Here is a 20,787-nt window from a genome sequence, read left to right on the forward strand (position 1 = left end):
GGCACCGAATTGTATGTTCTCCAAGGAAATAACTTTACACATCACCTAATAAAATAAAATTGCTGTAAATATTTATTTTATTTTAGGCAAAACAATTAAAAAGAAAAAAATATAAATATATAGAAACTTTGAGCCATTTTAGCGTATAACGACAAAAGCCAGCTCAGCAAAAAGAAGCTACATAGATACGTGTCAGAACTAACCGAATCCCCTTTAACGTTACTCCAATGTAATGGAATCATCACCGTACAGTTCAACGGCTCTGATATCTCCTCACCACCCTCCACCCGCAGTATATAATCCGCCACCCCACTCTCTCTCCTCTCCAGAAAATTCCAGAAGAAGCGAAAAATCGGAGGAGCAAAAAGCTCGAAAAAAATAATTTTCTAATCTTTAATTAGCTGCTTAAGGTTTTTTTATTTGTAAATCGAGTTCTTCAGAATTTTCGTGTGGGTTTTTATCAGCTGTTTGATCTGATCTGGAGAATTGGCTGTTTCATTTCATGACTGGAGTTTGATCTGGTGAGAAGAGAGATCGAGATCGAGATCGAAATGATTTCGTTGCAGAGTGGTGGTCGCCCGGCTGCTTTTGGTTCGGCTCGCGATGACGCCGTCGGTGGCTTCCAGCTGAATCTGGAGCCGTCGGCTTCTTCTTCGGCTCCGTTGAGTTTGTTGCCTTTTAAAGGCCGCGATTCTCATCATGAAGGTTAGTCAGTTTCCTTTTAAAGGCCGTGATTCTCATCATGATGATTCTCTCTATCTCTCTCTCTTTTATTAATTCTTATCATTTTTTTTTTGCATTTAAGAAGTTTTTGATTTAGGATTGTATTTTTTCAGATCGGTTAATTTTGAAAATTTGGTTCTTTTGGACGCAGTTGTTGATGAAGAAGCACACTTGGAGCAGGCGCATAAGCTGTACAAATCTGGGAATTACAAACAAGCGTTAGAGCATAGCAGTGCTGTTTACGAGAGAAGTCCACAGCGGACTGATAATCTTCTTCTTTTGGGTGCTATTTATTATCAGGTTGTTTTCCATTTTCATTTATTTGTTAGGGTTTGTTATTATTATTATTATTTTTTTTTTCTGTTTTGGCCAAAATTGTAAATTGTTTGCCTTTTTGCTTGCAGTTGCAAGATTATGATATGTGCATTGCAAAAAACGAGGAAGCTCTTAGACTTCAGCCGCGTTTTGCGGAGTGCTATGGAAACATGGCAAATGCTTGGAAGGTAATTAATATCACGTGGGTTTGTGTGGAATTATGGATGTGTTTGATCCCCTTAATTAATGATAGGGATTGATTACTGATGAAGGTGATATTTTGTTTGATAATTTTACAGGAAAAGGGTGATATTGATCGTGCAATTCGATACTATTTGGTTTCCATTGAGGTTAGTCTGCAGATATTAAACTTTTTCTCCCCTAACTAGATTTTTTTTCTTATTATTTACACTGGAAATGAGTTGTTTAGGAAGTTTAGAAATGCACACAGGGTTTGTTAGCTGATTTAAACTCCATGAATGCTTACTTTAAACAGGCATGTGATAGTATTAAGTTCATATGAGCGTCTCTTGCTTAATCTTGAGTATTAGGGTATAATTAGTATTGGGACACGCTGGCAGAAGCCTCCAAAGGTCCTTACAAGGTGTCTTTAAGAATGATTGCAATATATATGGCACATGGCTGATGATGGGAAACTTAGTTGGGAACTTGAGCTGTTTATAAGGGTATTTTGGTTACTTCAGATATCTTGGAAAATCTGGACAATTATAGTCTAGGTTTATTTTTGTTGAGTATTTATTTTATTAGTTTCAAAGTTATTAGGTTTTACTATTCTAACTTCTAAGTAGGAATAGTTATGTTGGAGGTTTAGTCATCCATGTCCTTGTTGGATTTGGAATACTAAAATTCTATAAATATGCAAGTAATCTTTTGATGTTTCAATTGGAGTAATATTAAATAATTTCCATCTATTTTTTTTTATTGTATGACTCAATCTCCTCTTGGATGTGAAGGTGTGACTCTTAGAAATCTGTCTTCCACCAATCAATCCTTAAACAGCCCCTGTAACTCAGATACAGAACAGCTCCCAAAGCACTGCATCATTAGCATTATATCTTAACCTTTGTTTTCTCCCCATTCTCGTATTTGAGGCTTTGAGGATCTTTTCAGTTGGGGTTTGACCCCATCCTTCTGTGGTTTTTGGATACTGTGTTAGTCCTGGTTGGGTTAGGATCCCTGACCAGACCTGACAATGAATCTGGTTGTGAATTGTGAACTCAATTCCAACTTTAGAAAATCTGTTGATTTTTGCTGGACTGCTAGTTAGTCACATGACATCTTGTGCGGTTTCTAATAACAAGAAGCCTGTAGAAGAAGTTATATTGTGACATTGATTGCTGCTGAAATTAGAGGACTGAGATTCTAATCAGTTGGTGAAATAAATAAGAACCAGTTTCTGATGCAACAGAAGGCTTGAGAATTGTTGTTACTGTTTGTGGGTAAATCAAATGACTGAGTCTTGGGGACAGAAACATCCATAGGTGCATACATGCATGTGTTTCTACATCCATAGGGAAAGTACATATATATAAATATTTACAGAGAGAGAGAGAAGGCCCCATCATGTGAAGCACAATCAGGTGGTATAGAGCTGAATTTTCAGCAGTCAGCTTTCCATTTCTTATCATGGGAATTTACGTATTGTGAATCCTTACATACAAAATATAATGTCTGGTGGGGATTCACCATCAAATTCGCCCATGGATGTTGTAAGATTTGTACATGATCTTAACTGTCTAGTTGGACAATAACCTTCTAATTTTCTTCTATAACTGCACCACCTTAATATGCTAGCTTCTTGTATATGATAGTAATGATGGTTATGTTTGCAATCTTGGTTGCAGCTTCGACCCAACTTTGCTGATGCTTGGTCAAATTTGGCTAGTGCATACATGCGAAAGGGAAGACTTAATGAGGCGTCACAATGTTGTCGTCAGGCCCTGGCATTGAATCCTCTTCTGGTAATTTTTGTCTAACATGGTTTTATGATGATCTGGATGACTGTCAATTAGATGGGCTAGAGGAAAAGAAAATTTATGATTTCAGTATTCTTTATTGCTCTATGCTAGCAACCAGGTGTGGATGGTATTACAATTGTGGTGAGGGTTCATTACTTGCTTGATTTCATCAATTGTCTTGCAGGTTGATGCTCATAGCAATCTTGGGAATTTAATGAAGGCTCAGGGATTAGTGCAAGAAGTAAGTGTCAATGAATGAGCACTGCAACTATGTTAGTTTCTTAGTCCTTATTGCTTTTAGTGATTACCCCAGACGTAAAGTATTTGGGCTATGGTATATGGTCTACTAAACTCTGTTGATACCCTCATTGGCTGCCATGCCATATAGCTAGGAGTGGGATACCAGTGGATCTTTTAGCATCCGAACCAGTCCATTGGAAATTTGGCACTCCAGTTTGAGTGAATGAGTGAAAGCTCTACTAGATTCACCTGGCCCAACTTCTCCATCTCACTTGTGGGAGGGAGGAGGTCATTGTTTCCATGAATATGTTTGTGTAGTATGCGTCTGTCCTTTCCGGCAAAGTTACTGATCATTATAATTCCTGTGTGGGACTGTGTCTTAATTCACAGTTCAATACAGATATCAAGTTGTTACCACAGGCCAGGGCTCAGATGATGGTTGATCTAGTTGTAACTTCCATGTGAAGACACCAAATTGTCAGAATCTAACATTTTGTGCAGGCATACAGTTGCTACCTTGAGGCTCTACGGATACAACCAAGTTTTGCTATTGCATGGTCAAATCTTGCTGGTCTCTTTATGGAGTCTGGTGACCTTAACAGAGCACTTCAATATTATAAGGTATAGCTGATCTTTACTTCAAATTTTCAGCTCTTTTTTTTCAGTTGAGTTTCGGTTGTTTTCCCCTTTCTCTAGAGTTTGCTTTGACTATCTGCTTCAACTGCCATCACTTTCTAAACTTTTCATTTTTTGCTGGAATATTGCATCAAATAAGGTGTGTAGTCATCATGTCTAAACATTGAAAAAAATTCTTCTTTGATTGCTTTTGGTAATCAATTTCAGTCAATTCTTTCCTTTTGGAGCTAGATTTTGACTGTTGCTTGTGAGCTATGAATGTCACCAGTATCAATCTGAATCTGAATTTATTTGGTCACCATATATCATATTAAAGTTTGTGAATGATCTCCATTTGTAAATTTCCTGGTTCTGTTTCTTTCGCAACTGTTATAATGCTTGCTGATTGCGTTTTGTAATACTAAAATTGCAGGAAGCTGTAAAACTTAAACCTAAATTTCCTGATGCCTACTTAAATCTTGGAAATGTTTACAAGGTAAGCTGTGATGTCTTGTGTGCTTAAAGTGGAGCAGTTGCTTTTGCCTGGTCTGGCATTGGTCTATGTAGGAAACTACAGTTTTTCTTTGCCCTTTTCAGGCCCTGGGAATGCCTCAAGAGGCTATTATGTGTTATCAGCGAGCAGTTCAGACACGACCAAACTACGCGATGGCTTTTGGTGAGCCTCCTTTGCCTTGCTGCCACAACTGTTCTGAACATTCCAAATTTTTCTCAGCACTAGACAATTAAATGCTGACTGGATATTTGTATTGCTTAACTTGTATTTTTTCCATGTCCTTTCTGTGGTGCGCTTCTGGATTATCTTTTTACAATCCATCTATTGTTGGGTTCTTCTTTTGTTATTATTGCTATTAAACCATCAATACTACTATTCTTTTTTGAAAATGTAAATAATGTGACGCTGTGTATAACGAAGATAAAGCTAGGGTTCTAAAGCCTTAAGGTTACAGACCAAACTGTAGAGAAATTTGGAGAAAATTCTCAGGTATTTTATTGAACCTGAATAATAGTCTTCATCTCCATAAAATAAACTAGACATCCCTATTTATATATTAGTACTAAAATCACTTATTAGTACTAAAATCACTTATAGAAAGGATTCCCAATTAAAACTTTAATTAATAGAATCCATCTAGCATTAGGATTCCTAAATAGTAAAATACTAACTAAATTAAAAGTCCTAAGCTAAGTAGGAAACAAATAATTAAAATCCAAAATTAACTAGGAAAATAATTAAAACAGGAAAACAATAACTTCATGCTTCATATGAGGTGCTTTTGGGTTTCTTTGTGGACTTCTTTTCAAATTTGGCCTTGTTAATCTGGTCCATAAACTCTTGGGATGATTGGTTTATGTCATAATGGTTTCTAGAAGAACCTGTTTATATTAAAATATTGTGGTTGTGCCTGCAGTTGTGCTTAGACCTGGACCTTTTGTTTTCCAACTCTAGTAATTCTAGTTGTTGCTTCATTCATGCTCATTCCTGGTTTTTCTATTGTTTTATTTGTTCTTTGGTTGATGATTATATATGGAAAATTTATCTTTAGGAGAAAGTATTATTGATTTATTGGCTGTGAGTTTACTTTTTTCCATACATTGGCAAGCTGAATGTTAGGTTTTGTTTGGTATGGGGTTAAGAAATTTGGAGAAATGCTAAGGTAGTAAGATTTAATGGTTAAGTATTCAGGGTGTAAAAATGTTAAGTGAAATGTCAAGGATGTTTGGTAAGAGTTGAAAGTAATAGGGGGTCCCACTTTAGTTAAATCAACTGTTCAATTAAATGTAATCATGAAAATATTAAATAATTTGTACCTATGGTTCAAAATTTAAGATGGAATCAGAATGATAAAAAAATGTTGAAAATTCAAAATAGGGAAAAACATAAAATCCAAACTTTTCCCCCTTGAAAAATCTTTTACTTCCCCCTCTCCAAGGTCAACATTTAACCCCCATTTTAATTTGTAACCTCCTTTAAATCTTTCCCTCCTCTAAAAAATGTACCAAACATGAGTAAAGGTGAAGGAAAATTACAAGGTTAAGTTTTTCACCTCCTTTACCCTTGTGTACCAAACATATCCTTAGGAGTGATGGGGGGTGGGGGGGGGGGGGGGGTACTTCTCATCTGCTTTCATGTAATTCTGGTTGAAGAACTTTTATTTTCCTCAAACTTTTCTGTGACTGTTTGGCCTGTAATACGGTGCAGGAAATTTGGCTAGTACATGTTATGAGCGAGGCCAAGTGGAGCTGGCGATTCTTCATTATAAGCAAGCCATTGCTTGTGATCAGAGATTTTTAGAGGCTTACAATAACTTGGTTGGTCTTGCTTTATGCTAGCAGCCTTTATATTCACTAACCTGACTTGGTTGGCTTACAATAGTCTTGAGTTATTTCAATTTTGAATCTCAATTTTCATTTTCTTTTATATTCACTAACCTGACTTTCGGATTTATTCTCTAACTGGAAGGGCAATGCATTGAAAGATGTTGGTAGAGTGGATGAAGCACTGCAATGCTATAATGTAGGTTGACATTTCTTTTTTTCACCTTCTGCAATTTGCTTGTTTAAGTAATTTCTAACCTTCATCTCTTGTTGGCTTAAGCAATGTCTTTCAATACAACCAAACCATCCTCAAGCACTTACCAACCTCGGGAATATATATATGGAATGGTATATGATCTTGATATTTTATTTTTAATTAATGATTTTATTATGTCAAATATATATAGGATTTGAAGTAAATTGGGTCTTTATGAGAGTTATTTGAACATGCAGGAATATGTCTGCAGCTGCTGCTTCATGTTACAAGGCCACTTTGGCTGTCACGACGGGGCTGTCTGCTCCTTTCAATAATCTTGCTGTAATCTATAAACAACAGGTAAATACAGCTGAATTGCTTCCAGTGAGCACTTCTCTGATGAACTTTCCTTGAACTGAAAGGACATTGCACAACAGTTGTTTTTCCCTCTTAATACCGTGTTTTGATGACAGTGGATTTCCATTGCTCCTTGGATGTTCCTTCTACATTCCTTTCTTTGCTTGACAGGGAAATTACTCGGATGCTATATCTTGCTATAATGAGGTTCTTCGAATCGAACCCATGGCAGCTGATGGACTTGTAAATAGGGGCAACACTTACAAGGAGATTGGTAGAGTAAGCGAGGCAATTCAAGACTACATTCATGCTATCAATATCCGGCCAACCATGGCGGAAGCACATGCAAATTTGGCTTCAGCTTATAAAGACAGGTACATGCTAGTTACTAGTTTGAGATTCCAACGCAATTAGAATAGCTGTTGGTGGTGCTTGGTGGGTGGAGAGAAAAGGAATCACTTAGTCGAGTGAGTCTTGGTTAGTTTCCCTAGCTTGATCTTGTAATGGGAGAACTGTTATTCATAAGGTTTTTCAGAGAACTGCAATTGCTTGCTATTCATAAGGTTTTTCAGAGAACTGTTTATTTAGCTCCTGATTCATCAATCTACCAGGTTATGTTATATTTGATTTGCTGCAATTGTGCTTAGAGCTTTCCCAAATGTTTCTTTAATTGCACTTGAGTGGAGAAATATATTTGGCTAGAAATCAACTATTGAGTTTGAATGCATCAAAGGTTATGGTATTGAAAATATTCGTGTTGGCTATGAAAACTAGCTAACTGCTGTTGAATTTGGATTTGTATTGCATGCAGCGGACATGTGGAGGCTGCTATAAAGAGCTATAGGCAGGCACTGCTTCTGCGACCAGACTTTCCAGAAGCAACATGCAACCTTTTACATACATTGCAGGTATTCTTTAAAATTGATGCTCATGCTGCACTGTCCTTCTAGAGGGTTTAACCTGGATTGGTATAGATTCAATGTGTTAGATTTATAGTGTAAAAGCCACACTGTTTGACTTGTTGAACTGAGGTGCTCATTTCCTTTTATTAGTTACCTTGTCCTGATCAATACTGGTTGTATTCTGCATGCATCAAGTATGTGATTGATTTATGCATAAAATTCTCTGTCCACAATGCAATGTTTGGTGTTGATTCTGATGAATTTACTGTCAAATATGCTGCATCTCTATCTCCCTCCTCTCTCCTTTCGTGTTTATGTGTTTGTTCATAAAATTTTCCATTTCAGCTTGTTTAAGCTAATTAGTTGGATGTTGAAGCACTTTGTTTACTACAAGAAAAGTTTTGAACTGATTTCTTCCTTATTTCTCATTTCCCATTTCCCATTTTACAGTGTGTCTGCTGTTGGGAGGATCGCGATAAAATGTTCGATGAAGTCGAAGGGATTATTCGGAGACAGATTTCGGTAAGAATTTATGATGTTTGTTAATGTTCTTTTTAAGTTTCTTTCTTCATTTTGTTTAGCTTTTGAATATTGTTACATGGAGTTACAAACTTTTCTAACTGCCCTATTAATTTCAGATGTCAGTTCTTCCTAGTGTGCAGCCTTTTCATGCTATAGCATATCCTATTGATCCCGTGCTTGCGCTTGAAATCAGGTCTGATTATTGTTTTGGACTGGGCCGTACTTGATCTCTATGATCTAAGCCTTATTGTTCTTATTTTTACACCTATTTTACAGTCACAAGTATGCAGCTCATTGCTCCATAATTGCATCTCGTTTTGCACTTTCTCCCTTCAAGCATCCTGCCCCTCTTCCTGTTAAGCATGAACGTGGAAGTGGGAGACTTAGAATTGGATACGTGAGCAGTGACTTTGGCAACCATCCGTTGTCACACCTTATGGGCTCTGTATTTGGTATGCACAACAGAGAAAATGTTGAGGTTTGTAAATTCAATTTGCCACTGCAAGGGCTATCTAGCTTCTTTTTTTTCTACATTTTTTGGCTACAGGTGCATGTTATGACTAACAAGATGTGCAGGTTTTCTGCTATGCTTTGAGTCCAAATGATGGTACTGAGTGGAGGCAGCGTACCCAGTTTGAAGCTGAGCATTTCATAGATGTATCTGCCATGTCATCAGATATGATTGCCAAACTAATTAATGAGGACAAGATACAGATCCTTATCAACCTTAATGGGTATACCAAGGTACACTCAATTCAGAATTTTCCTAAAAATTTCACCATGTGATGTGGGGATGAAAAAAGACAATAAAGGGAATTGGTCTTTGATTATTTTTAAGTTTAGTGCTGCATGATTATTTTATATTTTTGGTGTTGTTTTGAAATATTAGTATTTATTATTCAGTAGTTAGAGTAGAATTTTAGTTTCCTTATTGAATTAGGACTACTCAGTGGGTTATTCCTTATTTTATTTTTATGTTTCTATAAATACACACTTATCTAGACATTATGTTATTGTTTATGTTATTTGTCAAATACATCGAGTTTCTCTTAAATAATTGGCAATCTTTATTTTGTGCTCTTGTTGGTGGTTCTACACCTTCAACTTTCTGAGGTTTTTTACAATTGTAATCATCATCAGAATTTGAAGTCTGTTATTTTTATAGGTTGCTTGGCATTGTGTCACTTGTTTTTATTTATTTTGCTGGTGTAAACTTTTGAGTGGATCAGTCTTTAAACATTCTTGGTTTTGGTAAATGTTCATATTGACTTCATACCTGTAGCCTGCTGGTACTGTTACTAATGGTTTTATCCATTCTAAATTTGCAAATCATTGAGTTCCAGCTTTTAACTTGCGTTCTGTGTATTATGTCCATCCAGGGGGCCAGAAATGAAATATTTGCTATGCAACCTGCACCTATACAGGTTTCATACATGGGATTCCCTGGGACTACAGGAGCAACATACATTGATTACTTGGTCACTGATGAGGTTGGCAGGGAACAAGAATCTAAATTTGCATCACTATCTGCTGTGTTATTGTTTGTCTTTGTTGTCTGAATTCTGATGCACCTGCTCCTTCCAGTTTGTTTCACCCACCCGTTTCTCGCATATTTATTCTGAAAAGCTGGTTCACCTGCCACATTGCTACTTTGTGAATGATTATAAACAGGTTGGTCCCAGACTATCTATTTTGCTTGCTTCGTTGTGGAACATGAATATTTAAAACCACCACTGTTGCTTTCAGAAAAACCTGGATGTGTTGGATCCAACGTGCCAGCACAAGCGATTGGATTATGGTCTCCCTGAAGATAAATTCATATTTGCATGCTTCAATCAGTTGTACAAAATGGATCCTGAAATCTTTAATACTTGGTAATCCAAAGTCTAAGGACAGCCCTTACATTCAATTCATTTTTATGACTGCAGGATTGTAATACATGGTATCTTACAATTCATGTTTATTTTTAATATTGCAGGTGCAACATTCTTAAACGTGTACCCAACAGTGCACTTTGGCTCCTTAGGTTCCCTGCTGCAGGGGAAATGAGACTGCGAGCATGTAAGTGAAATTTTTCCTCACCTCTCACAAGGATCACAATAACTCTCTTAGCATCCGGCACGTGGCCTTATGTTAATGACCATTGGACTTTGTTCAGATGCTGTTGCACAGGGGGTGAATCCAGACCAAATTATTTTCACAGATGTTGCCATGAAACAAGAGCATATCAGACGCAGTGCTTTGGCAGATTTATTTCTCGACACGTAATTATTACTCTCTTACATTCACTACTGAATGCTGTCATTTGTTGCCTTGGGGCTTCTTTGATGTTGATGGTTGGATTTTTCTTTTAGGCCATTATGCAATGCACATACCACGGGGACAGATATTCTGTGGGCAGGTTTGCCAATGGTGACCATGCCCCTTGAGAAAATGGCTACAAGAGTTGCTGGATCGCTTTGCCTTGCCACCGGACTTGGGGACGAGATGATTGTTAGCAGGTGGGGTACAAAGATGAATTGAGTTGGCATGTTCCTATACCATATGCTTTGATTGCTTGCTTGTGAGATTTATCTTCTCATTGTTTTGCCCATGTTTACAGTATGAAAGAATATGAAGAGAGGGCTGTGTCTCTTGCATTAAATAAGCCAAAGCTTCAGTCCCTGACAAACAGATTGAAGGCATTCCGAATGACTTGCCCTCTGTTTGACACAAAACGCTGGGTAAGCTTAAACAGAAGCTTTATTTTCGCAACTACCGCGCTTTTGTTTCGAGGGACAAATGCTCAATCTCTCTTTGCCTTTGCAAATGCAGGTTAGAAACCTGGAGAGGGCATATTTCAAAATGTGGAATATTCATTGCTCAGGCCAGCAACCCCATCACTTTAAAGTTGCTGAAAATGATTTTGACTGCCCTTACGATAGATGAGAACAGATTGGATAGACGGGATTGTAGATAAGAGCAAGAGAAAATAATCAAGAATATTTAGGTAAAAGAAGGTTGGTCAATTATTCAGATGAAATTGTGATGTGTTTACCATGTCCATGGATGAATTCAGTTATCTAAACACACTAGTCAAGAAATGAAATGATAAAATTTGTGCTTGCTGATCTCATACTGATTCTTTCGTTAATCATACATGCTCATGGATGACAATGTTGAGTATGCGTGTGCTTTTGAAGAGAGATTCAAGCCCAGGTCTGAAATTGATTGCATCCATCCTACATATTTTCAAGTTATCAAGAATCTCATATCATATAAGCCATAAAGGACCTGAAGCACATGTTAATCTCAAAAGAACCCTAAATAATTGTTTTTTTTTTTGAATTATTATTATTGTTTAAAATATAAGAGTTCAACATATATAAAAATATATCATATGAATAATGTTGTACAAAAGTTCATATATGATTATATTTCAAACATACGTCTACCATTCATATGTCATTCATATATCGACATGTTAGTCTGTAAGAAAAATGAGTGAAAAATTTGTTAATCTTTTTTTATGAGCATGAAATTTAACATATAAATATGGCAATAATATATATTGCCATGTACACAAAATATGAAGTAAAATTACAAATAAGAAAGGAAAAAAAATACTTTAGGTTTGTAAAGGAGAAAAAAAAGTAGATCATTTACTGGTAATATTTGCCCGTGCTTAATAAGATTTTTTTGATTGTTAGATAATAAATTTAATCAAGAGTTTTTGGTATTTGATTAATTTTTTATAGTTAATGGAAGGTGGTAGCTTAATGTAGAAATTCTAATATTAGCAAAATATTTCTGTTAAATATTTTAGTTAGTATCTTTGTAAAGTAAAAGTGTAATAAATATATAAAATAACATTAAATCTTGGTTGTTTATTTTTATTTTGGTATGAAATCAATTTTTTTTTAAAAATGATGTTAAGTTTATACATTGAGAATGAAATAATTGTAAAATACATAGTATTTATAGAAAGAAAGAGGTTAAATACCTTTCGTATATGTTTGGTGAAAATGCATAAAAAATAAATACTTTAGATTTGTAAAGGAGAAAAAAAAGTAAATTCTTCATTTCCTCTCTTAAACCACTTGAATCATGTTTTTCTCTCTTAAATCAACCCAATCATGCTTAAACTAATCATTTCATTTATTTCTCTCTTATTTTTTTTAAAAAGAGAAATAGATGAAAAAAAAGCAGCTCTCGTGACTTCTGGAAAATTCATCCAGAACAGCTACTCTTTTTTTTTTTTTTTAAAAAGGATTTTGTTCTATTTTACTAATTTACCTTTATTATTATTATTATTATTATTATTATTATTATTATTATTATTCCTAACATATACTTGGCTGTCAACCTAAATTTTAAGTTCTTTCTAAATTCGATTGAACTGCATTTTTAATCCAAGGTATCCCTATACATCAGACGACTCCTTGTAATATTTTATCTCGATCCAATAATTAAATTAAAAAATATAATTGATATTATAAAATTAAACAATATATAATATTACATCAAAAATCAAAATTTATTTACTTAAATCATAATGATTTTTAGACCAGTCAATTGATGACTTCCATCCATAATCATCATAAACATTTGCTCATATCTTTCACCATTTTCAGTTAAAAAAATACCATGATTGTATGCGGGGCTTATACTGACAATCAATGTTTTTTGTGTGAAAAATTATATATCATTTTATTTAAAATTCTACTCTATTGTTGTTGTTGTATAACTATTTTTACCCCAGTTCATAAAGATTTTTCTTTACATAATTATTTTACCTGATTGAGCAATTTATGTAATTCATCACTGGTTTATATTTTACGTATTGATTGTTGTTTTATTTCATCCAAGATCTAAGATAAATTTATAGAAGTTTTTATCCCCATCTATAAAAAAAATTCTTCTTAATTATCATTTCTCAATCAAAAAGTTATCATTTCTAGCATTGATTTATCGGTTTTAAGTTGGGGGTTTAAATTATTATTTTTAATATTACTATAACTATTATTATTATTGAAAAAATTATATCACGAATTTGATTTGAAGGATATAATTGAAAATTACAAAAACTTTGACAAAAAGACTAAGAAAAACAATAAAAAATCAAAAGAAGAAGGGTCAAATTGAAATAACTATCATTATCATTGAAAAAAAAAAATAAAAACTTGATTGGAAGGATAAAAATAAAAGCTACAAAAACTTTTTTTACAAGGAAAAATGAGCAAAAATATGAAATTAAAATAAAAATGACCGAATTGAAAATCATTATATATACAAATTAGAAATCAATGGTTAAATTAAAAACAAATAAAACTTTAACCAAAGAGAAAATGATACAAATATAGCAATCAAAACTAAAACGACTGGATCTGAAATACCAATAATTATTTTGAATAATTAAATTATTCAAAATAATTAAATTACTCTTATATATACTAAATTAGAAAATCAAGAAGAGAGGATTGGTCAAATTGTCAACGTGTAGTGTAGCTTTTCTCAGTTCTGTTCAGTCCGGAATCAGGAATGAGAGAGTGTGCACTTGATGCGGAATTCCTTGCAAATTTTTTCTTATCACAGTGAAATATTATTTTGTTGATATTGGATATTCAAATTAGTATGGATATATATATTAAATTAGAAAATTAATAATGTGAAATACCAAAACTAATAATTATTTTGAATAATTAAATTACTCTTATATATATTAAATTAGAAAATCAATAAATGACATAATAATCTTCTCTTTTTGAGTGACAATTCTCTCTCATTAAGAAACCATCTTCTCTCTCTTTTTGAACCAAAATCAAACACAAAAATGTGTTTTTTGCCTAATCAAAGACAAATATCTATGAATTATGAGTTTTTCTCAATCAGGACACTGGGTTGATTTTCTTTGAATTGATTTTTGAGTCATCAAAAGCATGCATTTCCTTTATTTAATGAAAGGGTTGGTTGGTTTTTAATAAGATGAAACTATTAAATATTCTTAAACCTCAACATGCTTCAATAAATATGATTAGACAGTTATATTAAAAGAAGTTAAGAGTTGAAGATCTCGTGGAAAAATGACTAAAAAAAAGCCATTTGTAGATGCTCTTGTGGACAAAGCTGGAAGATCTTGTATATGAAGTTTTTATGAGAAACAAATTGTTTGAATATTTTAGGTGGATGTTGATAATATTTGGAAATCAATTTCTTGGATTTTTGATCGTGGGAGGATTCTTTAATTTTTTTTAAGCAAATTTAAGATTTCTAATTAAAGTTGAAGCCTAACATTGAAATCAATTCTCAAAAAGAAATTTTTAAAATTGAGTTAAATAAGAGAAAAACATTTTATTGCCCTTCCATATATGTGAGGCAAGGCAATGCCTATACCTTCTCGACCTTAACTTTTGCTTATTTATAATTTGTTTCTATCCATCCTTTAATTAAAAACATTTTTTTTTTTTGTAAATTGTTTTTGACCCTCCTTTAGCTATATCTTCTTGAGTAAAATTATTTCATTAGAAATATAAGACATAAGACTACAACTTTCAACTCTCATTCATCAATGGAAGCAAGCAACATATCATTAGTTTCCATTCAATAATGAAAGCTACAAACATATGCTTCTATCCAATGATAAAAGTAACATAAAAATGACTCTCATTCATCAATCAAGGTAAATAATATATCATTGGTTTCTATTCAATGATAAAAGTCACAAATATTAGCTTTCATTAACATAACAATGACTTTATTTTTTCTCCAAGAAAACAACGCACACTGGCTTCATTCAATATTAAAGCAACATAATCATTGTCTTCTCTTCGATAATAGAAGCAACAAACATTGGCTTCCATTCAAAAATAAAAGCAACATAATCATTAGTTTTTCATTAATCCTTTTTCAATATACTTTTGTCATATTTACCAAGGTTTATTAAGTGTAAGTTGTAAGATTAATATACAAAATTAAAAAGATTAAGGTGTAAAAAGACTTACATGGTGTTTGACCTTTAGATGCGATACCCTAACGTTGTCCTATTACTATAACCTCTCCTGTGCCAATAGAGATAAATATCATTGACAAGTTCTATGAAAAACAAAAGTATCATTTCAATTCTCATCCAATCCAAATTTTAACTCACTAAATAGAAAAAATCCTTAAAGTTTCACACATGTACATAATGTTTTATTTATCATAATTTCTATAGTGCTGAATTCTAAGCAAAGGTTGACAATTAATTATTTTCGTCACTTCAATTTAAGCCCCTCAAAATACTGTTTCATATTTCAATCATAACTGAAGATGTAGAACTCGGTTTTAAGAGCGGCTTGTTTCGTTAGAAAGCTAAGACATAAGGTTATAACTTTTATGAAGGGTGATGAACCCAGATCTTCTATTTATATATAATTTTTTTTTCATGATAGTAACATGTGGGACTGTCCAGTAGGTTATAAGATAAACCTTCGGTTAGTTTTTAGCCCATAACTAGAGTTTCATAGCTTCAAATTACACAAAAATAGTTGTATTTGAAAGATAACACTTATACCTACAACTTTAATGAGATATGTATTTCAAATTTTATCATTTTTAAATTCAAATTATAGTTGGAAGTTTGGTGATAAATTTATCCTATTTTTAGCTTCACTTTAAAAAGCAACTAAGTGTTTTAATGCATCTCTTCATCATTTAAGGCACTTATTCTATTTTAATATCCTTTTTAATACCATTAAACATGAATCTTACATTAATTAAACTAATTAAATCTACCATCCATAGACAAAAACTTTCTTAATCAAATCATGATTCAATGACTACACATAGTAAACAACATAATTCCACCATAACAACATTAAAACACACAACTAAGGTTCATAATCTCAATTTTACATACACTAACACATCTATATCACATATTTATTCAATCTAATTAACTTGGATGAAGTTTTTACCATTGATGGGTGACGAATTAAGAGATGAATATAAGGAAATACTAAGTTATCTTCATTTTCTCTTTTTTCCTTTCACTTCCTCTAAAACTCTCACTTACAACTTATACTCTCTTTTATCCCTTGAATTTTTTTTGGTGGTTTTGGTCTCTCAAATTCCTTAAATCTATGTTTTTGTGTTTACCAAAAAAAAAAAAAAATGTAAGAAATTTGCTAACCTTCCTCCTCTTTCCCTAGCATGATAGGCTAGCTACAACTTGGCCTTCTTTGGAAGCCAAGTCTTCTATTTATACTTTATAAATTCTTTATTTATATATTGGACCCTCATAGTTTTTTTAGTTGCACATTCATCTTTTATCTTTTTTATTATTTACACATTAACCCCATATTTCCCTTTATTTTCACTTTGACCTCAACTATAATATTTTTTTCCTTACATTAGCCCCACTATTTTCTTTATTTTTATATTGGCCCAATAAACTCTTCCTTTCTAATAATTTAATGCTACACCTTTTTTTCTTATTCTTTTTTTTAATTAGAGTTTTCTTTGGATTTAATTATTTATTTCAAAGTTAAATTTTCCTAAATCCACCACTAGTTTATTCTAAATTGAGGTTAAGTTATTATGAATTTTTGTTGAATATATATCAGTATTTTTTCTCATATAAATATTTTATTATTAATTCTCAAAGCTATTATATTCAATACACAATAAATTTTCTTTTATTAATTTAATATGTTAGATTTCTTATTATCTATGTATATTTTATCCAGGAGTTTATATTTTTTGACATATAAATGTTCATTGACATGTTATAGAAGTGTTTATAAAAATAAAAATAAAATAAAAATAAAAATAAATTAGATCAAAGATTAAATTAAGCCGGGACTGCTAACTATGCTTTTAACCCGAACAGCCACCGAGACTGCATAACGCCAAAACCCCAGCCTCGGCTTCCACTACTCTACCAACTGAACCACATAACACATAAAAATGCTTCTCCGCTCCACAAAACCTCTCCATCACCACCTCTCCGCCACCAAACTCCTCCTTCTCCGCCACCTCAAAACCCTCCCCTCCACCACCACCAACAACAGAGACGCCTACTTCTCCTTAATCCACAACATAACAAACATAATCCGCAAAGAAGTCTACCCAGAACGCACCCTCAACAAACTAAACCTTCCCATCACTTCAGAACTCGTTTTTCGTGTCCTTCGAGCTTGCTCTAACTCTCCTTCCGAATCCCTCCGTTTCTTCAACTGGGCTCGCTCTTATTACTCTCCTACAACTATTGAATACGAAGAACTCATCATAACCCTTGTACGTAACAAGAAATACGCCTCAATGTGGAAACTCATAGCCCAAGTTAAGGACAACCTCGGCGACAAATTTTCTGTTTCTTCTGACACTGTTTGTTCTATCATCGAAGAGTATGGTAAACATGGTTTGATAGATCAAGCGGTTGAGGTTTTTAATAAATGTAGTCGTAGTTTAAATTGTCAACACAATGTTTGTGTTTATAACTCTTTGCTTTTCGCTTTGTGTGAGGTTAAAATGTTTCATGGTGCTTATGCTTTGGTTAGGAGAATGATTAGAAAGGGGATAGTGCCGGATAAAAGGACTTATGGGGTTCTTGTTAATGGGTGGTGTTCGAGTGGGAAGTTACGAGAGGCGAAAGGGTTTTTGGAGGAAATGAGTAAGAAGGGGTTTAATCCACCGGTGAGAGGGAGGGATTTGTTGATTGAAGGGTTGTTGAATGCAGGCTATTTGGAGTCGGCGAAGGATATGGTGAGGAGGATGATGAAGGAAGGGCTTGTGCCGGATGTTAATACATTTAATTCAATGGTTGAGGCGATTTGCAATGCGGGGGAAGTTGATTTTTGTGTTGATATGTATCATAGTGTGTGTAAGTTGGGGTTTTGTCCGGATATAAATAGTTACAAGATTTTGATTCCAGCTGTTTCAAAGGTGGGTAGGATTGATGAGGCTTTCAGGTTGTTGCATAATTTGATTGAGGATGGGCACAAACCATTTCCTAGCTTGTATGCGCCAATAATTAAGGGGATGTTTAGGAGAGGGCAGTTTGATGATGCGTTTTGTTTCTTTAGTGAGATGAAGGTCAAGGGACATCCTCCGAACAGGCCGGTGTATACAATGATGATAACAATGTGTGGACGTGGAGGGAAGCATGTGGAAGCGGCGAATTATTTGGTGGAGATGACTGAGATAGGTTTGGTGCCAATTTCTAGGTGCTTTGATATGGTTACCGATGGGTTGAAGAATTGTGGGAAGCATGATCTTGCTAAAAGGATAGAGCAGTTGGAAGTTTCTCTTCGTGGTTCTTGAATTGACAGCTGCAAGACATTACCAATTGCTTCATTGAATATGGATATTGGTATTGGTTAACAGCATCAAACTGAAGGCTGATATTATTGCTGCTTAAATATGAAAAAAGCTGGCTAGTATCGAAAAGGTATATTTCTATCATGCTGTTCTTAATTCAGTATTTATGATTATGAATTCTCAAGTATTGGCAACATTTTCAATTTTCACAAGCTTGTGTCTGCTGACATGCACCTTTTGGCCCTAGACATTGAAATTGAGATGTTTTTCTCCAGAATAATTAGAGACTGATCACATAAGCTTTATTCCATTTTATTTTAATGCTCTATTTCTTTGCTAGCAAACACAATGCGTGGGCATTTGTGAATTTCTTTGTTTTTTTTTTTACTGCCTCACCTACTTAATTCCTTATCCAAGTGTCTGTTTGATAGAGGCTGTTGTTTGATGTGATGATTACCAGTCATTCTCAGCATCTTCAGTTGATAAATTCATTAGTTATGCTAATAGGTTAAGAATGCTTGCATACTTCCACTTAGTTGAATTGTCTCCAGTCAGTTAAAAAAATGTGTCATGGATTGCCATTTGCAAATGTGGGATTGACAGTTGGTTGTCTTTTCTGAACAGACTGTAGATGTCATAGAAGCATCATTGAGGTTCTGTTCTCTGTCAAGAACTAATTTCATGAGAGATGAACTAGCAAGGGGAAGAGGGTCGGTCAACTTTCAAGACCTGCCACTGGTTGATGCATCAATCTTCAAAATTGAGTATGATATATCTAATCTAAAACAAGTTATTGTCTACACAAGTAATTTGCCAATTGACAGTTCTTGATCTTTGAATTTATATGCCTTATTCATAGTCTTCAAAGTCATTGTTTGGAACTTGCTATTAATTAATGGTTTGCTAATTGGACTGACTTGCTTTAGTTGTGTGATGAAAAAACAAAGCAAGAATAAACTAGAGCTGTATGTAAAAATAATGAAATAAAGAGCCTGTCTGTTTTTGTTTTTGCGTTTAAAAATATTTTTGAAAAAAATTGATTTTATTTCTTTGCTTTAAATTAATTTTTTTGGTGTTTTCAGATTGTTTTGACGTGTTGATGTTAAAAATAATTTTTAAAAAATATATAAAAAAAATTATTTCGATGCATTTCCAAGCGAAAAACATTTTGAAATGTAGTCGCAACAACAATACCAAAAGGCCTAGAAATCCCATGGAAATATCTGTTATTGCAGTGATCCTAGAGACTAGGTTTTAAAAGCTTTACCATATTTTTGTATCTCACTAATATAGTGACTTGTCAGAAGTTGCTTATAATTGCCAATGCATTTCCTAGTTTTGGGCATCTGTACCCAATCATGTTTTTAAAATAACATAATTGGAGTCTGAGGTCAACTGAAATAATATCTTAATATTACTCCAAACAAATATTGATCGCACCATATCTTTTCCACTTCCAAGTTGCCAGCACTGAAAATTTTAATGAACACTACATATTTTTTGCAACCTGTCTTTTTTTGATGAATATCTTTTGTCCAAATAACCACGAGTCTCACACCTGAAGCTGGACTACAGAAGTAAAAATCATTAGGTTTTAGTTGTATCTGGACTTTTCTGCCTTTCTTTAATGATGTATGGTGGAATATAACAAAAGTATCTATTTTCAAATTGTAGCTTCATTGCATATCAGCGGAGTTGATTAGATGTCTGATTCGAAATGTGATGTATATGCTCCAATGTAAAATGTCTTAGTTTTGTGGTTTAAGTCTTAAACTGTTGGACTATGCAGAAACGAGGAGCAGATGGCTTCATGTTGCTCTTCCAACCATACCTAGGAAAACTGAGGCGCATAAGAAAAACTACACCTAGGAAAACTGAGGCGTATCAGGAAACTATTTTTATGGTCAAGACTAGAATTTACCGCATTCTTCCTCATATTTCTTCGGGCATCCCATTCTTGTTAGATCATTGTGTGAAAGGACTAGGATAGAAAACAGCAACAGCAACATATTAAATACATATACAAAGGTTAGTGATCTTGTATTGTGCCTTTGTCATCCCCTTGATTGTATGGTTATTGCCCCAAATAATTCCTTTAAGCTAGCAGTAAATGACTTGCTTACCTTCAGGACAGTGGAATAAAAAGGAAAGAAAAGTTTCGTAATGTGGGTTTTTAGCTGGAGCATCTCCTTTGCACATCGCATTTGGATACGAAACTTTGGTGTGCGTTACTCTATGTATATACATATGTTGTATGGCCTGTGTACAAACATTTCTGGTGTTTACATGTGCTTCTTAACCTTCAGTGTGCAATCAAAATTTG

At 33.9% G+C, this 20,787-nt stretch overlaps 2 protein-coding genes across 5 annotated transcripts in view; both read left to right on the plus strand.

The window, feature by feature from the left end:
* Positions 1-290: 290 nt before the first annotated feature.
* On the plus strand, positions 291-11,301 carry LOC7469827 (probable UDP-N-acetylglucosamine--peptide N-acetylglucosaminyltransferase SEC). 2 transcript variants are annotated; one of them, XM_024591286.2, is made up of 28 exons: positions 291-410; positions 513-705; positions 875-1,023; positions 1,128-1,226; positions 1,338-1,388; positions 2,904-3,020; positions 3,202-3,258; positions 3,759-3,878; positions 4,306-4,368; positions 4,470-4,548; positions 6,094-6,203; positions 6,355-6,408; positions 6,490-6,557; positions 6,663-6,765; positions 6,934-7,136; positions 7,574-7,670; positions 8,115-8,186; positions 8,303-8,379; positions 8,463-8,664; positions 8,763-8,930; positions 9,566-9,676; positions 9,771-9,857; positions 9,933-10,060; positions 10,165-10,247; positions 10,345-10,450; positions 10,541-10,687; positions 10,789-10,909; positions 11,001-11,301. In XM_024591286.2, exons 2-28 carry the CDS (start codon positions 552-554, stop codon positions 11,112-11,114), a joined length of 2,940 nt encoding a protein of 979 aa, XP_024447054.1. In that variant the 5' UTR covers positions 291-410; positions 513-551; the 3' UTR covers positions 11,115-11,301. The 2 variants fall into 2 exon arrangements, with proteins under 2 accessions (XP_024447054.1, XP_002325368.2); XM_002325332.4 differs by having other exon boundaries at positions 310-705.
* A 5,624-nt stretch (positions 11,302-16,925) lies between these two features.
* Positions 16,926-20,787, plus strand: part of LOC7469828 (pentatricopeptide repeat-containing protein At5g18390, mitochondrial) — a 51,885-nt gene continuing 48,023 nt past the window's right edge. Inside the window, exons 1-3 of one of the 3 annotated variants that reach the window (XM_024591019.2) lie at positions 16,927-18,594; positions 19,089-19,228; positions 20,254-20,640. In XM_024591019.2, coding sequence (XP_024446787.1) covers positions 17,112-18,467 — 1,356 coding nt within the window. In that variant the 5' untranslated portion in view covers positions 16,927-17,111 and the 3' untranslated portion in view covers positions 18,468-18,594; positions 19,089-19,228; positions 20,254-20,640. Of the gene's footprint in view, positions 18,595-19,088; positions 19,229-20,253; positions 20,641-20,787 lie in introns of those variants that run through there. The other 2 variants (XM_024591018.2, XM_052449303.1) reach the window with 2 other exon arrangements.

Source organism: Populus trichocarpa, chromosome 19, assembly GCF_000002775.5.
Source record: "Populus trichocarpa isolate Nisqually-1 chromosome 19, P.trichocarpa_v4.1, whole genome shotgun sequence".
Classification (NCBI taxonomy): domain Eukaryota; kingdom Viridiplantae; phylum Streptophyta; class Magnoliopsida; order Malpighiales; family Salicaceae; genus Populus; species Populus trichocarpa.

What these genes read in the sequence shown, in the direction of transcription:
- LOC7469827 (XM_024591286.2), top strand. Translation starts at nt 552, where the DNA reads ATGATTTCGTTGCAGAGTGGTGGTCGCCCGGCTGCTTTTGGTTCGGCT. An exon ending in AAACTACGCGATGGCTTTTG is followed by an intron (nt 4,549 to 6,093) that starts GTGAGCCTCCTT and finishes AATACGGTGCAG; the next exon opens with GAAATTTGGCTAGTACATGT. An exon ending in GGGAATATATATATGGAATG is followed by an intron (nt 6,558 to 6,662) that starts GTATATGATCTT and finishes TTGAACATGCAG; the next exon opens with GAATATGTCTGCAGCTGCTG.